General features: G+C 43.7%; 1 protein-coding gene across 1 annotated transcript; it reads left to right on the forward strand.

Moving 5' to 3' along the window:
- The first annotated feature begins 2,551 nt into the window (after nt 1–2,551).
- On the forward strand, nt 2,552–16,937 carry evpla (envoplakin a). The gene is made up of 22 exons (XM_024396558.1): nt 2,552–2,792; nt 5,200–5,299; nt 5,427–5,581; nt 5,920–6,043; nt 6,402–6,533; nt 6,651–6,692; nt 7,023–7,184; nt 7,378–7,485; nt 7,687–7,782; nt 8,057–8,170; nt 8,793–8,939; nt 9,314–9,468; nt 9,601–9,701; nt 10,039–10,199; nt 10,707–10,843; nt 10,970–11,108; nt 11,833–12,026; nt 12,195–12,345; nt 12,462–12,545; nt 12,654–12,761; nt 12,914–13,006; nt 13,124–16,937. Exons 1-22 carry the CDS (start codon nt 2,740–2,742, stop codon nt 16,511–16,513), a joined length of 5,946 nt encoding a protein of 1,981 aa, XP_024252326.1. The 5' UTR covers nt 2,552–2,739; the 3' UTR covers nt 16,514–16,937.
- Nucleotides 16,938–17,240: the final 303 nt, after the last annotated feature.

Here is a 17,240-nt window from a genome sequence, read left to right on the forward strand (position 1 = left end):
AGGATAAGATTAGGGTCAGGGTGTAGGGTTTGGTTAAGGTTGGGAATAGGTTAAGGTCAGTAGCTATGTTACCATTAACTTCAGCAGTGATTTCTTTTGACGACGACATTTACTGGGTTTGCATAGAAAATAGATGCGACAATTGCCTGCTACGGTACGTTTCCATTGAACTGTCTTGTGTCGATTAAAAACAGCTGGACATTTGGTTTCCCTTTCCTTTTAAGAACACTGATCTAGTGAAAGGACTTGGCATGTCCCTATATACTTGGAATGCTTTCACCTACCCGGTCCTCTGAAACCAGTTGTCATAAATTAAAGTCAAGGAAAGTTAACAATTTAAGACGATTGTTACACAGCTCCTTTTCACAATTCAAATGGGTCTTATCCACAAGGTAGAATGTAGAATAACAAATGAAGTGGTTGAAGTTTTCCCATGATCCATTTGGGCAAATTGTGCATTAATACATTGGCGCCAGCCTGTATGCCCTCCCACCTAGCATTTAGATTTACTTCAGGTGCCCCGCGGACCGTCAAAATGATTCTGCAATAATCATTCATTTGGAAAAACACCATTTCCATATCCATTTGTCACAATAGAAAATGGGACCGAGCATATAACAAATGTGTGCGCTCTATCTGAATTTTACTCTCTTGCAATTGACGTCTCCAAGCCACATTCCTCTCCGTCCCCCATTGTTGATAAGCTTAGCAGAAACCCTCATCTTGAATGAACTTGAATGAATGAAGTCTTCCGTTTGGCAAACAAGGACATTATCAATGAATGAAGTATTTGTATGATGAAATATTTTGCAGTGGGCCTACTAGTTGAGATGGCCCTTGTCTTAGATCACTCCCAAAAACAGTCATTCTAAGCCTCTATCCTGTTCCTTGTTTATTTCTGGTCAACCTATTGATGAGAGAATGAATAACTTTGATATCTGGTTTTATCAAGGTGCACAGCAGTCTCGTGTCCATAGCTAGGTAATTGAGGATAATGTCAAACTTTATTGTAGATTTGTGACAGGCCATCTCCAAGGGGGTCGTTTGACGCTAGTTTCCACTTCACAGTAGGGCTGTTTTTGGTTGCAGAAATGGCTTCTTGAAGACGTGAACTTTCATTTGTCTTAATTACAAACGTGTATGGGAACCATAAATATGAATAAAAATGTTCAGTGATGAGCTTAGTTTAGTCAAGGAGAAAGCACTGAGCTATACGGGAAGGATCCTTCATGGATAGCCATGATTGGCTGAGGATAATGGTTGGGTTAACCATACAGACGGGTTGGTTGTGCGTTTACATGTGAATTCTCAAAGAGATGGGTGGGGCTTAAGAGGGTGTGAACGATGCTAAATGGCCGTTCACAAAGAAGAGCTTTTAAAAATAAAACAATCTCCTGAATGGGATAGCAACTTTATCAACTTTCAAAGCAGCATAACATTCCCATGTTTACTCCAACAGTGTATGAAAAACATTTTGAAGCTGAGTTTGTATAAAATGTTTAAAAAACTAAAGCAAAATCACTTACATTTGACGTAAGCCCTCATAGAGAGATCTGGTCACATTTGTGAAGCCCACTGTAAGGGATATGTACAAGCATATATGCATATGTATATAACAGACCCAATTTTCTTATGGTATGTGTAAAATAACATTTCTCTGTTGGATACATTCTAATATTCTGAACTTTGATTCAGAAAGATTTTTGTTGCTTTTTAAAAATCAATATATTAGTTGGTAATTGATTGTTTTTACAACAGGGATCATCACACAGTAAACCATCTATCTGCTGCAGGCCAATTTTCTTCTTGAGCGGATGATCGAGGGACCGGAACATAATTACAAATCATTTATAAACTGCAAATTGACCTGCAAAAAGCCAAAACATATATGATATTTGACTCAAACATAATAATTTCAAACCTTTCTTACGTATGTAGGTGATCACGTGTGTCTTTATTTTTCGAGGGAATACTTGGGAACAGATTTTCAAAATTAAAATCACTTGGAGATCACTTACTGGTGTTTTTAGTCTTTTATGTCCAACAATTAAAGTTTGAAAAACTTGGGGGCCAAATAAAGCTACCGGAGGGCCGCCAGTTGGGGAACCCTGTTTTACAATATCAACATTTCTACTTGTTTATGCCCCCTTCTCTCTCTCTCTCTCTCACACACACACACACACACACACACACACACACACACACACACACACACACACTATAGGAACAGAGTACACAGGCACCCACTAAGATAGGATTGTACTTCATCTTGCCTTGTTTAAGATTTACATTACCTCCACTACTTATTAGTATCTAATTACCCACAAGCCCATATGTCATTCTACACGGATCCTTATAGAAACGGAATGTTTCTCCAGACTCCCTAGCAAAATAGCGACAGTGACTTTAGAAAACCTCAATGAGTGGCAGTGAACCAATGAACAGGGAGGGTTGAACTAGAGAGGTGAGTAAAGGAGGGCAGGAGTGATGAGAAGGAGTGTGTAAGAACAGGTTGTCCCGGTCCTGTGGAACTAAATAGGTTGTAAACAGGGAGGGGCACAGGTACTCTTTCAGTCAGCTTAATCACAGTGCTGACACCAACGGGGACACACACTAAAATAGGCACGGGGAGTGTGTGTCTTATCTGTGATAGCGAGATAGGAACAGAGAGTGTGAGGGGAACAGAGAGACTTGAGTTCTGTCCGTGGAGTGGAACGTCCACTCGCCAAAAGATCCAGGATGTTCAAGAAGAAGGACAGTAATACTTTGAAGGGGTCCCGCAAGATCAGCAAGTAAGTCTTGAAGGATTCGACAGCAAACTCGGTCATGCAACCCCCTCCACTCTACCGCCTTCCTCCTTTCCTTTCCTTCTTCCTAAACGTGGATTTGTTTCTTATCTCCGGTGTTTGCTGTGTTGCCCTCTTTCTCGTAGAATCCTCTGGAATCTCCTTTGTTTAGTTCGTTCCTAACTCCTGGATAATGGAGATTGGAAGGTGGATGGTTTACTGTGTGTTTTGGCATGTTGCCTTCGTCAAGAAGACAAACTTTTGTTCGATGTAAAGATATGAAGAGAAGTTTTGTTTGTCTCTTTGACTGTCTTGATGTTATCGTAGATTTTGCGGGGTTTTTATGTGGCCTTAGGTCAGATTTGCTCAGGAGAAGCATTAGAGGGACTCTCAATCACCTGCTTGTGTATGTGTGTGTGTTTTCAGGTCACGTAAAACAGATTCAAAAATTTGATGCCGTTATTAAATGGTACGGCTCATGAGGTTCACATTGATTTGGTGACTATTCACGTCATAACATTCCCCGTGGAGGGATATATGATGGCATCAAGATTTCTACTTTACCACGAAAGAGTAGGACATACAGCACATAGATAAGGTAGGTTAGGGACATATAATTGTATCAATGTTCATCCATCAATCAAGTATGACTCCTATGTCAATGCGTCATCAAAAGCGTAGCCTGTAAGGCCTACATTAGCGATGAATCAAGTGTCACCCGATTAGAAAAATACGAATCACTTGAGCTTCCCTAAGGTCGAAAATCAACCCTGACCTTTTGTTTTTGTCTCGCCCTCAGCACAGGCCTGCTTAGCACCAGGATGGGTGGTGTTTATGTTGAGTCAATGGAGACTGGTGTTAATGGGGATGTAAGCCTATGGGGGTTACACTGGTGAAAAGACTCCCAAGAGAAAGATGGGAATACACGGTTGTATCTTGGCCAGGTCGCAGTTGCTAATGAGAACTTGATCTCAACTAGCCTACCTGGTTAAATAAAGGTGAAATTAAAAAATAAATCATAGTTTACCCAATCCATCACCTGTAGAAGTTGTCATTGGAGGGATAGTGGTGTTTAAAGAGGTTTGTGAGTCCTGTAGTGCTGGTATTTAAAGGGGAGGTTAGTGACTTCAGTGCTGGTATTTAAAGGGGAGGTTAGTGGCATCACTTCAGTGCTGCTATGGTCCTTAGGGGCAGGTTGACGTGAGAACACAGATCTACGGACTACTGAATCGGTCATCTTATGCTGCTGGTACAAGCATATGTAATCTCGTTACATCATAATAAATGTTTTACTGTTGATAGCAGCACTTTCATTTCAAAATGGCTCCTTGGGTTTAAAAGGAACATGGGCAGAAATGTTGGGGTCGTGGAATGTAGTCAGTTTAGCAAATACAACTACACAGTCAAAATAGTGGACTATTTTCAACACATGCACTGAATATCACCTGCATTGGTGAAATGAATTGATCCCAACTCAGATGAACAGTTGTAAGACGACAGGTACATACAGTATTTTACAGTTTATCAGTCAATCTGAAAAGCCTGGATTCTAAGCTGTGGAAAAGTATTCAACACACTTCTAACCCTCTCGGGAGATCAATGCTCTACCTTGAACCACTGCCCTGGGAGAGTACCCACTAGGTCGGCAGATCGAGAGAGCAATACAGGCAGTCACAGTCACACAGAGGGAGTGACAGAGAGACAAACAAATAGTTGTTGTGGAATGATGGAATGTTCAGCGTTTTGGGAATTCTCAGGTGGGGCAGTGGAAGTGATTCACCCTCCTGTTGATCCCAGGTCGTCACCTCTAGAGACCATTGGGTTTAGGTCCCAAATGGCACACTATTCCCTACATAGTGCACTACTTTTGACATGGTCAAAAGTATTGCACTATGAAGGGAATTAGGGTGCCTTTTGGGACTCACCCGTGGTTTCAGTTCAAGAGTGTTGTCTTATGTAGGGCCAGGAGCTTTTCCTGAACATCAAGAACCCAGTGCCCTAGTTATAGGTTCTACCTATGGCCCAGAGTTCTTCCTGGTCAAGTCAGATAAGAACTCCTGGTCCTAGTAATACATTTGGACTTTTGTTAGTCTTGGACAAAGTGTTGGTTTTGGACAAAGGGAGTTCACGGAGGACAGCTTCACACACATCTACTCTGTGTCACTATCTATTCTTAGCCTGTGGTTTTATATCTAATGATTTTGCGTGTAAGGTTTTGTATTTGGATAGCTTCCACAAGGATAATGGCCTCTGCATCCATCTTAAATGTTTAGGACCTTGACCTTCATTGGTCACTTAAGTCAAGGACAACAACTGAAGTGCTCGATTCAGATAGAGATTCCATGTCCACATTCCTCTCTCTGCTATTTTTCTAAATCAGATCTTTAACCTTTAACCTTTGCCCTCTAAACAGGTCCACAGCCAACGACTTGGCCTTGGTGATTGCACGGATGCAGAAGAATTCCGACCAGGTGGAGAAAGATGTCCTCCGGGCCGAAGAGCTACTGGCTGTGGTGAGAATACATACTGACGGTCTCTCTCTTTCTTTCTCTCTAAATAATAGTGTGTCCATGGACTTCAATTCTGGCCACTAACTGTTCTGTTGACTCACCTACTGTCTTCATCCCCATTGCCATGTAGGATGCAGAGAATGAGAAGAAAAACCGCCCCCTCCAGCACCAGAAAGTGGTGGCAAGCAACCTGTCTGAGGCTGAGGGCCTGCTGAATGACCTCTTCCTGGATGTGGACAGGGCCAAGAAGTGCCAACACCCCCAAAGCAGCGAGATAGAGAGCGAGTGAGTGACCTCTTTTAGGCCCATCCCACTGAGCACAAATGTCAATTCAACGTCTATTCTACAATTTCATTGAAATGATGTGGAAACAACGTTGATTCAACCAGTGTTCCCAGTGGGATATCTCTTATGAACGCTTCAGCTGCTTCAAAAAGATTAGTCTCTGCAGAAATCCATTTGTCCCTTTAAGACATTTGATCATTGGGAGATGCAGTGAGGGTCCATCTGGATTTGTTTACTAAAACGTGTTGCTCTTGCCAGTTCTCTTTGTTATCATGCTCATGCTAAACATACTAAAACGTCTTTTCCCCCTCCCTCCCTCAACCTTTTGTTCCTTCCAGTGTCAGTCACCTCCATGACCGCTGGCTGAAAGACTGTGCCTTCTATCGGGACATCTATGAGCCTGTCAACGATGTGGAGCTGAAGCCCAGAATCGACTGGGCTTCAGTGCTCAATCGGAAACAGGTAAAAAATCAAGCGTCCTCTTCTTCTTTGGCAACTAACTTAAGACCAAGCCTCCATATTGTAAACATCCTTATCAAAGCATGGTGCTCATCCCCTTGACAAAACTGTTCTGGTCACCAATCCAAGCTAAAATTGACTTCCGTTGTACTATATATTGACTGACTTAGCTAACACAACGGTGCACAACACAACAACGAGCATAGCAGAATACAATGTTCAGTTCATCGCTATCCTACAGTTCATGTTCATTTAAGATACCCCATACGAATGCATGCTACCATAAAGCCTCTTTTTAGTTTTCTTCTGAGTCTAATTGTGTCCATGACTGACCATACCGTTCTGCGTGTCTGTCTCTCAGAGGGAGGTGAACACGGAAGAGTACGGGCCCACCATGGCTGACCTGAAGAAGCAGATCGCCGCCCACAACATACTGCACAAGGAGATCGAGACCTACAGCTCTCAGCTCAGCACCAGCTCCACCAGCACCAAGGTAACCCCTTCAACTCTCACCTCTGTGACGATGAATTCAAGGGTTTGTGGATTTAATGGATGTGTTTGAAAACATCTTGTAGCTAGTGAACATGACAACAATTCATTTGTGTTTCAGGAGGAGTATGCTGCCATCAAGAAACAATACAACAACCTCTTGGTAAGTCTGTGTATCATATGGGTACTGTGAGATCCAGAGGAGGCTGGTGGGAGGAGCTATAGGAGGATGGGCTCGTTGTAATTGGCTGGAATGGAATAAATGGAACAGGGTCCAACACGGTGTTTCCAAATGTTTGATATGTTTGATACTGTTCCATTTATTCCATTCCAGCCAATTACAACGAGCCCGTCCTCCTATAGCTCCTCCCACCAGCCTCCTCTGATGGGATCGGTGGGATTTCACTTTCAACCTAAAAAGTAATTGAAACATCTGTTCTCTTTTTGGTGTGACTCTTTACAGTTGTTATATAATACTGTTCTATTCCCACAGGACAATTCAAAATGGCGGCACCACTACCTGAGCAGTCTGTATGACTACATGCAGGGCTGTAACAAGGAGCTGGGTTATCTAGGAGACGAACAGGCAAAAATCCTGAAACAGGACTGGAGCGACCACATGTTGGACCCTCCGGACGTCCGTAGACAGTATGAGGTGAGAGTCCATCTTAGGGGTCAAATAGAGTGTCACTCAATGTCAATGGACTTAATATAACAATAAAGTATGAAAATGTTGCTTGAGGAGGTGCTTCACAGGTTTCTGACGTGGATGTACATTTAGTTTTCTATTACTGAAGGAGCCATGTTCAGTGACATCATTTCTTTTTTTTTTGTTTTATCTCAATCAGAACTTTAAGAACAACAGCCTGCTGTCCCATGAGAGCGAAGTGAACAAACTCCAGGACGACGGAGATCGACTCATTGAGCTGAAGCACCCGGCCAGCACCACAATACAGGTACGCGCCAATAACCAATTAAAACTTTTAAGTACACCTCCCCTTGTCGACTATTACCATTTTACATGGTATTCAATCAAGAATCGATCACTCTTCCGTAGATTAGACTTCTACATGTAGGTCCACCAAGTTTACAATTGTTCCTGAAAGATATCGAGATTTTCCCTTTACGTGATGCCTTCATCTTTATACTTGTTTCAGGCTCAGAGAGATTCTTTACGGAATGACTGGCAGAAGTTCCTCAACCTGTGCATCTGCCAAGAGACCCATCTGGATAACATGGAGGATTTCAAGAAGGTAAATGTCACTCAGAATACATTAATTAACGAGGCTTCATGGTATCGTCATCAGCTTAGAATAATATTCAGACTTCCGTTTTTATTGCCAGAATGGAAAGGGTACCTTCTGTTTGGTTTTGAAGCAGAAATGTCCCTGTTTATGTAATGTTTTTTCCACATTACCATAGACATTCAAACTGCAGCATGATCAGTAAACTGGATAGGTCAAAGATACTGTATGTGGAAAAAAGATACCATGTTCTTATGTGTTGTCTGTCTGTGTCCCTGTTCAGTACCAACTAGATGTGGAGACACTAACAGAGTCTCTGAGTGAACTCAACTCTAGCCTGAAGAAAGTGGAAGGTTCAACTGGGAGGAGTGGCTCAGCGATGACTCTGCAACTGGAGGTAAGAGAAGATATTGTTTATTAGTCCATACTAGATGGACATTTGTCTTCTGCTTATTTCCAACCTCTCTGATACACACACACACACACACACACACAAATACAAATATTGGTAATGCCGGGATGTGAACACTGATATCTATTGTACATCTGGATACTGTTCCAATCTCATGGAATATTTGGTGTTAACTTGTGCAGTAAACTTTCAACACACCCTTGAATCATAAAGATGCTACATTGCATTTCATATTGAGAAAAATAAATACTACTCATGCTTTTCCCTCTGCACATTTATTATCAAATTTATTGTCATATAAATATATATTAAAAAAACATTTTCAAGACCATTGTTTTTTTCTACAATGTCAATTTATGGGCTTTAACTCCCTGCACCACAATAGAGAAATAAATGGTAGTGTGCGTGTTAACACTTCACTTCTAAAGACATTACATTTCTTTCACACATTATCAAATGTTATCATGACATTACCCTACTACATTAAATAAATAGTAAATAACGTGAAGAAAAATGGTTATTCTGAAATGCAATGCAGGTGGTCCCAATTTCACCTTTACCCACTCTCTCTCCTCTCTCTCTCTCTGTCTCTTTCTCCATCTCTCAGGCTGAGGAGAGCACGGTGCAACACAACGAGCAGCTCCTGGCTGACCTGAGGAAGAGGAGCACCACCATCGCCCCCCTCAAGCTGCGCCGCTACCCTCCCACCAGGTCCACCACTGTGGAGTCCCTCTGTGACTGGAAGACTGAGAAGGTATGACCAGCTGCTCTTGACCTCTCACCTTTTAACTTTGACCCTGTCCTGGAGCCTCCACCACAGGTTAAAGTATGAAGTCAAAGCGGGTTCGAAACCTCTGTAGAATTTTTGATAAAGCTACTAAGCAATGACGTGACTAATAGAGTAGAATAGAATGCTCTACCACGGCACTGAGAGGTGTGTCAAGCCATGTAACGTAATGTAGGCTCATGTAAACATCCAAAAACCAAGCATTACCGTGACTCGGGAACTCACTAAAATAAATTAAAGTTCCTAGATACCTCAGTATTGGGCATTGTGTTTGTGAGAGGTAAAAGGAATATTTGCATGTGATCCATTGTGAGGAAAGTTCTCTCTTTGTGTTCTTTTAGGCTGAACTCACTCGAGGGGACAAGTTCACCCTCAAGTCGAATTCAGACGTTGAGAACTGGGACGTATTGACCAGCGGTGGGGCAACCAAAACCTTTCCAGGGGTCTGCTTCCTGATCCCACCCCCTGACCCAGAGGCCATTGCCACCGTAGACCTGTAAGCAACAGGAGCACATGTCATTTATGTCAATTATATGACATGCATGTGGACAATAATACTTCAATTTTGTGAATTAAAATGTCTCAGTTCTAACGATTTTTGTGTGTGTGTGTGTGTGTGTGCGCGCAGACATGGTGATGTGCTTGACGACATCAAGAAGAGGAGGGCTGTTTATTTAGGCACAATGAAGGACAAGATCCGTTGTGTCGAAGAGAAACCCGTATACACAGGTGAGGAAAAAGTTGCTCCAGTAATCCCAATACCCCAAAACAAAGCCTTCCAAATATCTCTGGACCTGCTACTATTACTGCTATGATCCTTAACTGTAAATAAGGAGAAATGGCTTCTTCAACTTTTGATTCAACCTTGTCCCGAGACCACATTGTGATATCACGTTCAATTCATCATGTCATGTAAACCCCAAGCCAAAGGGTATTTATGGGACATGTGTAAATATGCAATTTGTGAAATTAACTACGGCTGCAGATAAAAATGGCACCCTATTCCCTGCATACTGCACTACTATTGATAAGGCCAGATTATCATTGCCCTGTGTCCCCCACGTAGCTCCTCTGTCCAACCCCAAAGCTAAAGCCGTGGCCAGTCAGCTGGATAAGCTGGATGAGGACCTGGTCAAAGCCAAGCAGGGCATGTTGAGCCGTCTGAGGGCCCCGCTGGACCGCAGTGACCCCACCACCGACCTGGCCAAGAGGCTGAAGGAGCAAGAGGTGAGAGAGAGAGTCTTGTTTTTAACTTTATCGAGACAGATTCAAGTGGAAGTGAGCAGGAAGACAGAAGGCGAGAGAAAGTCTTGTTTTTAACTTTATTGAGACCGATACAAGAGGAAATGAGCAAGGAGACTGAGAAGGAGGGAGAAAGAGAGTAGAGGTGGAGCCGGGATTCGTACCCATGCTGTGGAGTGATATGTGTTGCAGGCCACATTACCCACTCGACCAGCCTCAGGCAGTCTAAGGGGACATCCAAAATGGTACCCTATTCCGCTACTTTTTGATAGATAGAAAGCATGTCTACCAGCCATTGTAACTGTACAGTATATCTTCATGCTGGTTAACAAGCTAAATCTGAATAATTCTAGATTGATATTGATGGATTCGCGCCTCCTAAAGAGGATGATAACGATGAGGAGTCTAATGACGATGACGATGATGATAGTTATGCTATTGTTGGTGAGGATGGTACTAACTCTCATGATACGGTGGTTGTACATCTTGTAGAAAGCAGCAGATGCTCTGGCAGCTATGGAGCAGCCAAAGTTGGAAAAGGACATCTCCAAAGGCCTTGCAGCCAAACTTCAAGCTGCCAAGGACAAGCAAGATGGCATCGTAGCCCTGGCCGACCTATTTAACAAGAAGTACGACCATTTTACAAACATACATTATCCCCGATCACCTGTCTTAGCGATATGATATTATCAGAAAATAGCATCACACAGATCTTGCTGTTAATTATTTAAACAATGTTGCCACTTATTCTATAGGGCCAATGCATCTCTGAACCTGGAGAAGCAGATCAAGAAAGTGGATGGCATCGTCTCTGGCTTTGAGGAAAAGCTGAATAAGGATGGCCCTATCCCAGATGTCCCCAATGCTATTCAGGACCGCACCCAGGAGATCCAGGTGGGCGGGACAATTACCAGTGCACCCCATTCCCTATATAGTGAACTACTTTTGACCAGGACCATTGCCTACACTGCCTTGGATTAGTGTGCCATTTTGGACACACCTCAACAGTCTTAAGAGAACCAAATAGATTCTACAGTATCCTTGAACAAATTGGAACAGAGAATACCCTAGTGGTTGACTTGAAGTAATAAAGGACTGTATCATTTGACTGCACATTTCAGTCACCCCTTCTAATTTAGCTAAAAGCACAGCACAAGGACACATTTCAGTCACCCCTTCTAATTTAGCTAAAAGCACAGCACCAGGACACATTTCAGTCACCCCTTATAATTTAGCTAAAAGCACAGCACCAGGACACATTTCAGTCACCCCTTATAATTTAGCTAAAAGCACAGCACCAGGACACATTTCAGTCACCCCTTATAATTTAGCTAAAAGCACAGCACCAGGACACATTTCAGTCACCCCTTCTAATGTAGCTAAAAGCACAGCACCAGGACACATTTCAGTCACCCCTTCTAATTTAGCTAAAAGCACAGCACCAGGACACATTTCAGTCACCCCTTCTAATTTAGCTAAAAGCACAGCACCAGGACACATTTCAGTCACCCCTTCTAATTTAGCTAAAAGCACAGCACCAGGACACATTTCAGTCACCCCTTCTAATTTAGCTAAAAGCACAGCACCAGGACACATTTCTCGTATCTGTTCTCGACAGAGTCTGCGTAAAGATGTGGCGGGCTCTCAGAGTGAACTGAAAAAGCTGGGCCAGGACCTGGAGACCAGCGAGCAGCTGTGTAGTTCCCTGCAGCAGGGCTACCAGGAGTACTGCCCAGACATCCATCGCCAGGGGACCCAGGTCAAACAACTACAGAACCGCTACTCTAACGTCAACAACCAGCTGAAGGAGAGGTGAGCCCAGGGCCACTTGCCTGTTAGCTAACGTTGACTACACACACCATGTCTGCAAATATATGGTATCAAAAATAGTCCATTCGTTGATCGAACGTCAGATGAATAGAATAATTGTTTTCAGTTTGTCATCGTGAAAGTGTTTTTCATTGCGTTTTTCTGTCTCAGAGAGGGCCTCTTGCAAGAGGCTGCAGGCAAGAACCAGGAATTCCAGGACTCAAGCAAATCTCTGAACTCCTTCCTGAAAAATCTGCCTGACAACAAGATCAGCCCCAGCGATGACCTATCACAGGTCAACTCCAAGCAGACCTCCCAGAAGGTCAGTTTGTTTGTGTTGTGTGTCAAGAAGCTTTGAAATTGTTGGAGATATTCTTAAAATATCATTGTAAGACACATATTTTGCAATCAAGTTTAATTTGGTCATTTTTATTGCAGAGGGTGGTGGACGACATCAAGAGGAAAGGAGACGATCTGGATAGAGTGGTTGACCTTTCCCAAGATTTGCAGAATATCCTCAATGTAAGACTCATTATCCTACTCCATCATATTTAACCGTTTATTTGTGCAACCGATTTTTAAATATTTGGATATTGAATAATAAAATCTTAATTTCAACTGCTTGTGCAGGAATATGAGGTCAACACTGACAAATACAGCAGCGCCCTCAACAATGTGGGAGCCAACGATTCCAAAAAGCGTCACACCTCCACCCTTGCCGATTCTGTGCAGAATCAGGTAATACATAAGGAATGGAAGTCAAAAGACACAAATGACATTCATGTTTATCCACTTCTATGCAGATCCAACGTAGGGCGTGTCATGTTTACCTGCATGTTTTCTTGAGCACTGTGAGCTGAAGGATGGCTGTGCTTCTTTGTACATTACAGGAAAAGGCTGTGGTGAACCACTATGCTAAAACGTCAGCTGAGAATGACCAGCTGCTCAATCAGATGGGCTTTGCTAAGAACCTCATCGCTCAGGTGAGTTGGAAAATCTGCACACAACTTCTTTCCCACTGCCAGTTTTGATCAATTGAATGTGTTTCGGATACAAAATTATGAAAATGTTGAAGTATTTTTTTTGTTTACTTTTTGTAGAAACGTGAGAAACAATCCATAGAACCAACCATAAAACCAATCATAAACATAAAGAGCCTGCAGCGAGAGTTGAGTGCGGAGAGCGATAGACGCAGCCGTGCTGAGACTGACGTGGCTACTTTCAAGACCAGGATGCTGTCTCTGAAGAGCCGTAAAGGGATGCATCGAGTTGAGGAGAAGGAGGTACTCGAGTACTACCGCGACCCTAAACTGGAGACCGACCTAAAAGATCTGGAGGACCAAATCCACAAAGACGCCTTGAAGCGCAGCCGTACCCAGGGTGAGATTGAGGGTGTGAAAATCAAAATCGCCAATTTTGAGGACGACCTCAAGTGCATCAAGCCCAAACTGGTGACTAGAGAGGTGACTGAGTTTGAGAGAGATCCTCAGTTGGATGTAGAAGCCTCCAAGTTAAAAGACGAGATCGGCAAGATAAAGAATGAGGTTCGAGTAAAAGAGGGAGAAGTCATTCAACAGAAGACAGAGGTCACCATCCTGAATGCTACAAGACCCAACATCAGGGAGAAGATCATGAAAAAGGAGGTGATTCGATTGGAGAAGGATCCAGAGATGCTGAAGGCTGTTAAAACATTTGAGAAGGAAATTGCAGATGAAGGCCACAAGAGCAAGACTCTGAATGACGAGATCTTCCAAACGAGGAGCCAGATCAATGCATTGGAGAGGATCATTCCCACCATTCAGCCCAAGGTGGTCACCAGGGAGGTGAAGAAAGTCGAACAGGACCCTGAGCTAATCAATGAATCCAAGAGGATTCGATCAGGCCTAGAGGGGGAGAGAACTGAGACGGACTCTCTGGTCAAGGAGGTCTCTCAGCTCAAAAATCGGTATAGCGAGGTGGGGCAGTGGAAGCCCAAGGTCGAACTCAGGGAAATCGTCAATGAGATCTACCGCATAGATCCACAAACAGAGTTGGAGATAATACGTCTGAAGAAAGATGTTCAAGACTTGAACAAGCAGCGTTCTGACTTACAGGACCAGATCACTCTGGTCATGGTCGATCTGGAAGCCCTGCGTTCCAAGAAGCCAAAGGTGGAGCTGAAGGAAGTCATCCAAGACGTGGTGAAAGAGGAGAGGAGCCCTGAGAATGAAAGAGAGGTACAGAGGCTCAATGATCAGGTGAACCATCTGCACCGTACTTACAATAATGTAGAGGACCAGATTAACCTCCTGAGGAAAGAGAGGGACGAGTGGAAAGCAGAAAAATCCAAGGTGGAGACAAAGCTTATGACCAAAGATATCTTCAAGTATGAGGATGATCCGCTCTTGGAGAAGGAGGCAGATCGGCTGAGAAAGGAGGTACGCGAAGAGCAACAGCGTCGCCGTACCATTGAGGAGATGGTGTTCGACCTGCAAAACAAGTACATCCTGCTGGAGAGACAAAAGCCAGAGGAAAAAGTGGTGGTGCAGGAGGTGGTGCGTCTACAGAAGGACCCCAAGCAGATAGTTGAGCATGATAAGCTAGGCAGGAGCCTGGATGAGGAGGTTAAGTCCCGCCGGCAGCTAGAGCTTGAGATGCAAAAACTTAAAACCTTAGTGGAGGAGAAGGAGAACATCCTAAAGCAGAGTGATGAACATCAGACGAAGATTAAAGTGGAGTCTGAACTGAAACAGATCAAACTGTGCATCAAAGAGCTTGAGAATGCCCCGCCGCCCGTCGAGGAGAGTATTGTTGTCGAGGAGGTCCTGAAAGTTGAGAGAGACCCCAGACTGGAGAGGATGACCAACGGTCTTCGCTCAGACATGGACAAGGAAACCAATGACGTCCTGAATATTCAGAGAAACATCAGGAACACCAATGTCAAGCTTGAGCTCCTTCAGCGAGAAAAGGCAGTAGAGAAGACAGTGTACAAAGAGGTTATCCGTGTGGAGAAGGACCAGGCTGTAGAAGCAGAGAGATACCGCCTGAAGGGCCTGGTGTCTCAGGAGAAACATGCCAGGCAGGACCTGGAGGAAAAAATCAAACAACTCTCTGATAAACTCAACCGACTGAATGGCACTCAGTCAAGTACTTCCCGGGAAGAGACAAGTCTCATTCTGGCCAGGGACACCTTGCAGAGGGAGAAAGACAACCTTACCCGGGAGCTGAAGAAGTTGGAGTCTGAGAGGCAAGACATCAGCGTATCGTTCCAGCAGCAGACCAAGCTGATGAGCGAGAGAAGCCAGATCAACAGGCAAAAGAGCATCAAGATGGAGTCTGACGTGCAGCGTCTGGAGAGGGAGATACTGGATGAGAAAGACACGATCCACCAGAAAGACAACACCATCAGGGAACTCCAAAGGGACAAGGAGAAGGAAGACCATGCAGAGACCCGGACAAAGGAGACCAATGTCTCCACTAAAATCACCATCTTGGACCCTGATACTGGCAAAGAACTATCACCATATGAAGCCTACCTGCAGGGACTGATCGACCGTACCCAGTACATGCATCTGCAAGAGCTGGAGTGCGATTGGGAGGAAATAACTTCCATGGGACCTGATGGGGAGACCTCTGTGCTGCAGGATCGCAAGAGCGGCAAGCAGTACTCTATCAAAAATGCCTTGAGAGATGGAAAACTGACCCAGTATGATCTGCAAAAATACAAGGATGGGAAAATGCCTATTTCAGAGTTTGCCCTCCTTGTCGCAGGTGAAAAAGAAAAACAGCCCAAGTTCAACTCAATCACATCAAAGCCAGCATCCTCGCTAAAGTCGTCCCCTACCAGCAGTGCCCCTGTTCCTGCCCCGAAGGAAAGATATCCTATCGCTGGTGTAATTGACACAAACACTGACACATGCCTCTCCATACGCAGTGCAGTGGCCCGCAAGCTGATCGAAAGCGGCACAGCACAAAAGCTGTTGGAAGCACAGGCTGCTACAGGGGGCATCATTGACATCAGCAACATGGAGAGATACTCGGTCCACAAAGCAGCCGAGAGGGGACTGATCGATTCGAGCCAACTGCAGCGGCTACTCAACGCCCAGAAAGCCTACACTGGCGTGGAGGACCCCATGACCAGAGAACGCCTGTCGGTGGGAGAGGCCGTCCTGAAAGGTTGGATGCCCAAAGAAACTGCCCTGCGTTACATGGAGGTGCAACACCTGACGGGAGGGCTGGTAAATCCCAACAACACGGACCGTGTGGGCATACAGGAGGCCATTGGAGCCAAAATGATTGACAGCACCATGATGAGAGAGCTTCAGGACGAGTACAACTACGCCAAGGAAATTGTTGACCCCACAACAAAGGATAAAATCAACTACAAGCAAGCGATGGCCCGCTGCAAGACAGATCCTCAGTCTGGCCTACTGATGCTACCTGCTTCCTCCAAAGTGTCTGGCAGCAGCTACACCCCCACATACAACTCTCATCGATTTTCTTCCAGATAATAGACCTGTTAACAGTGTGCTTGGAGGGTATTGTCTCTACGGTGAATAATATGAAGTCAAATGATATTGCATAAACATAGATATCAATACTACCCAGAATGTATAATTTAATTTAGTCTGAAAATACTGCATAGCTCACTAAGGTCATGATAGTTGTTGCTGCTGAGTTGCTTTTGTTTACCAAATTTGTTTGGAGATGGCAAAATCTACTTTATAAAAGGACACAAAGGAGTTTTTTGTTGTTGTTTATCCTTGATATTATTGTTTTACTAGAGATGATGGGACATGGTGCAATGTTATTGACTAGGTTTCGCTTGTCTATTTATTATTATTCTTATGTCTTATTTTCCTTGACACTGATCCTTTTAAATGCAACCTTGATACTGTATCAAGAAAAGAATTATTAAAGATGAGATTGTCAACATGTGCTTGCTTCTTCATTTCCAACACAATAGAAGAATTAACTACCAGAAAAAAACAACAAAGCAACATGATAACACACACCTCATGCACAAATACATCTAATATCAAATCAAGAATTTATGTTTCTCACAAAGATACATTTCCAAACTACATATCGGTTTTCATTCACAAAATGTAACCATTGCATAAATGGCCACATCAAACATTCTCTCTTATCTTAGCTACAATAAGAATGTAAGTATGCATTTTCTTGATCTACTTCATACACCTGACGCCAACATTCAGTGAACCTGCCTAACTCTGT

The sequence above is a fragment of the Oncorhynchus tshawytscha genome, linkage group LG32 (genome assembly GCF_018296145.1).
Source record: "Oncorhynchus tshawytscha isolate Ot180627B linkage group LG32, Otsh_v2.0, whole genome shotgun sequence".
In the NCBI taxonomy this organism is placed as follows: Eukaryota; Metazoa; Chordata; class Actinopteri; order Salmoniformes; family Salmonidae; genus Oncorhynchus; species Oncorhynchus tshawytscha.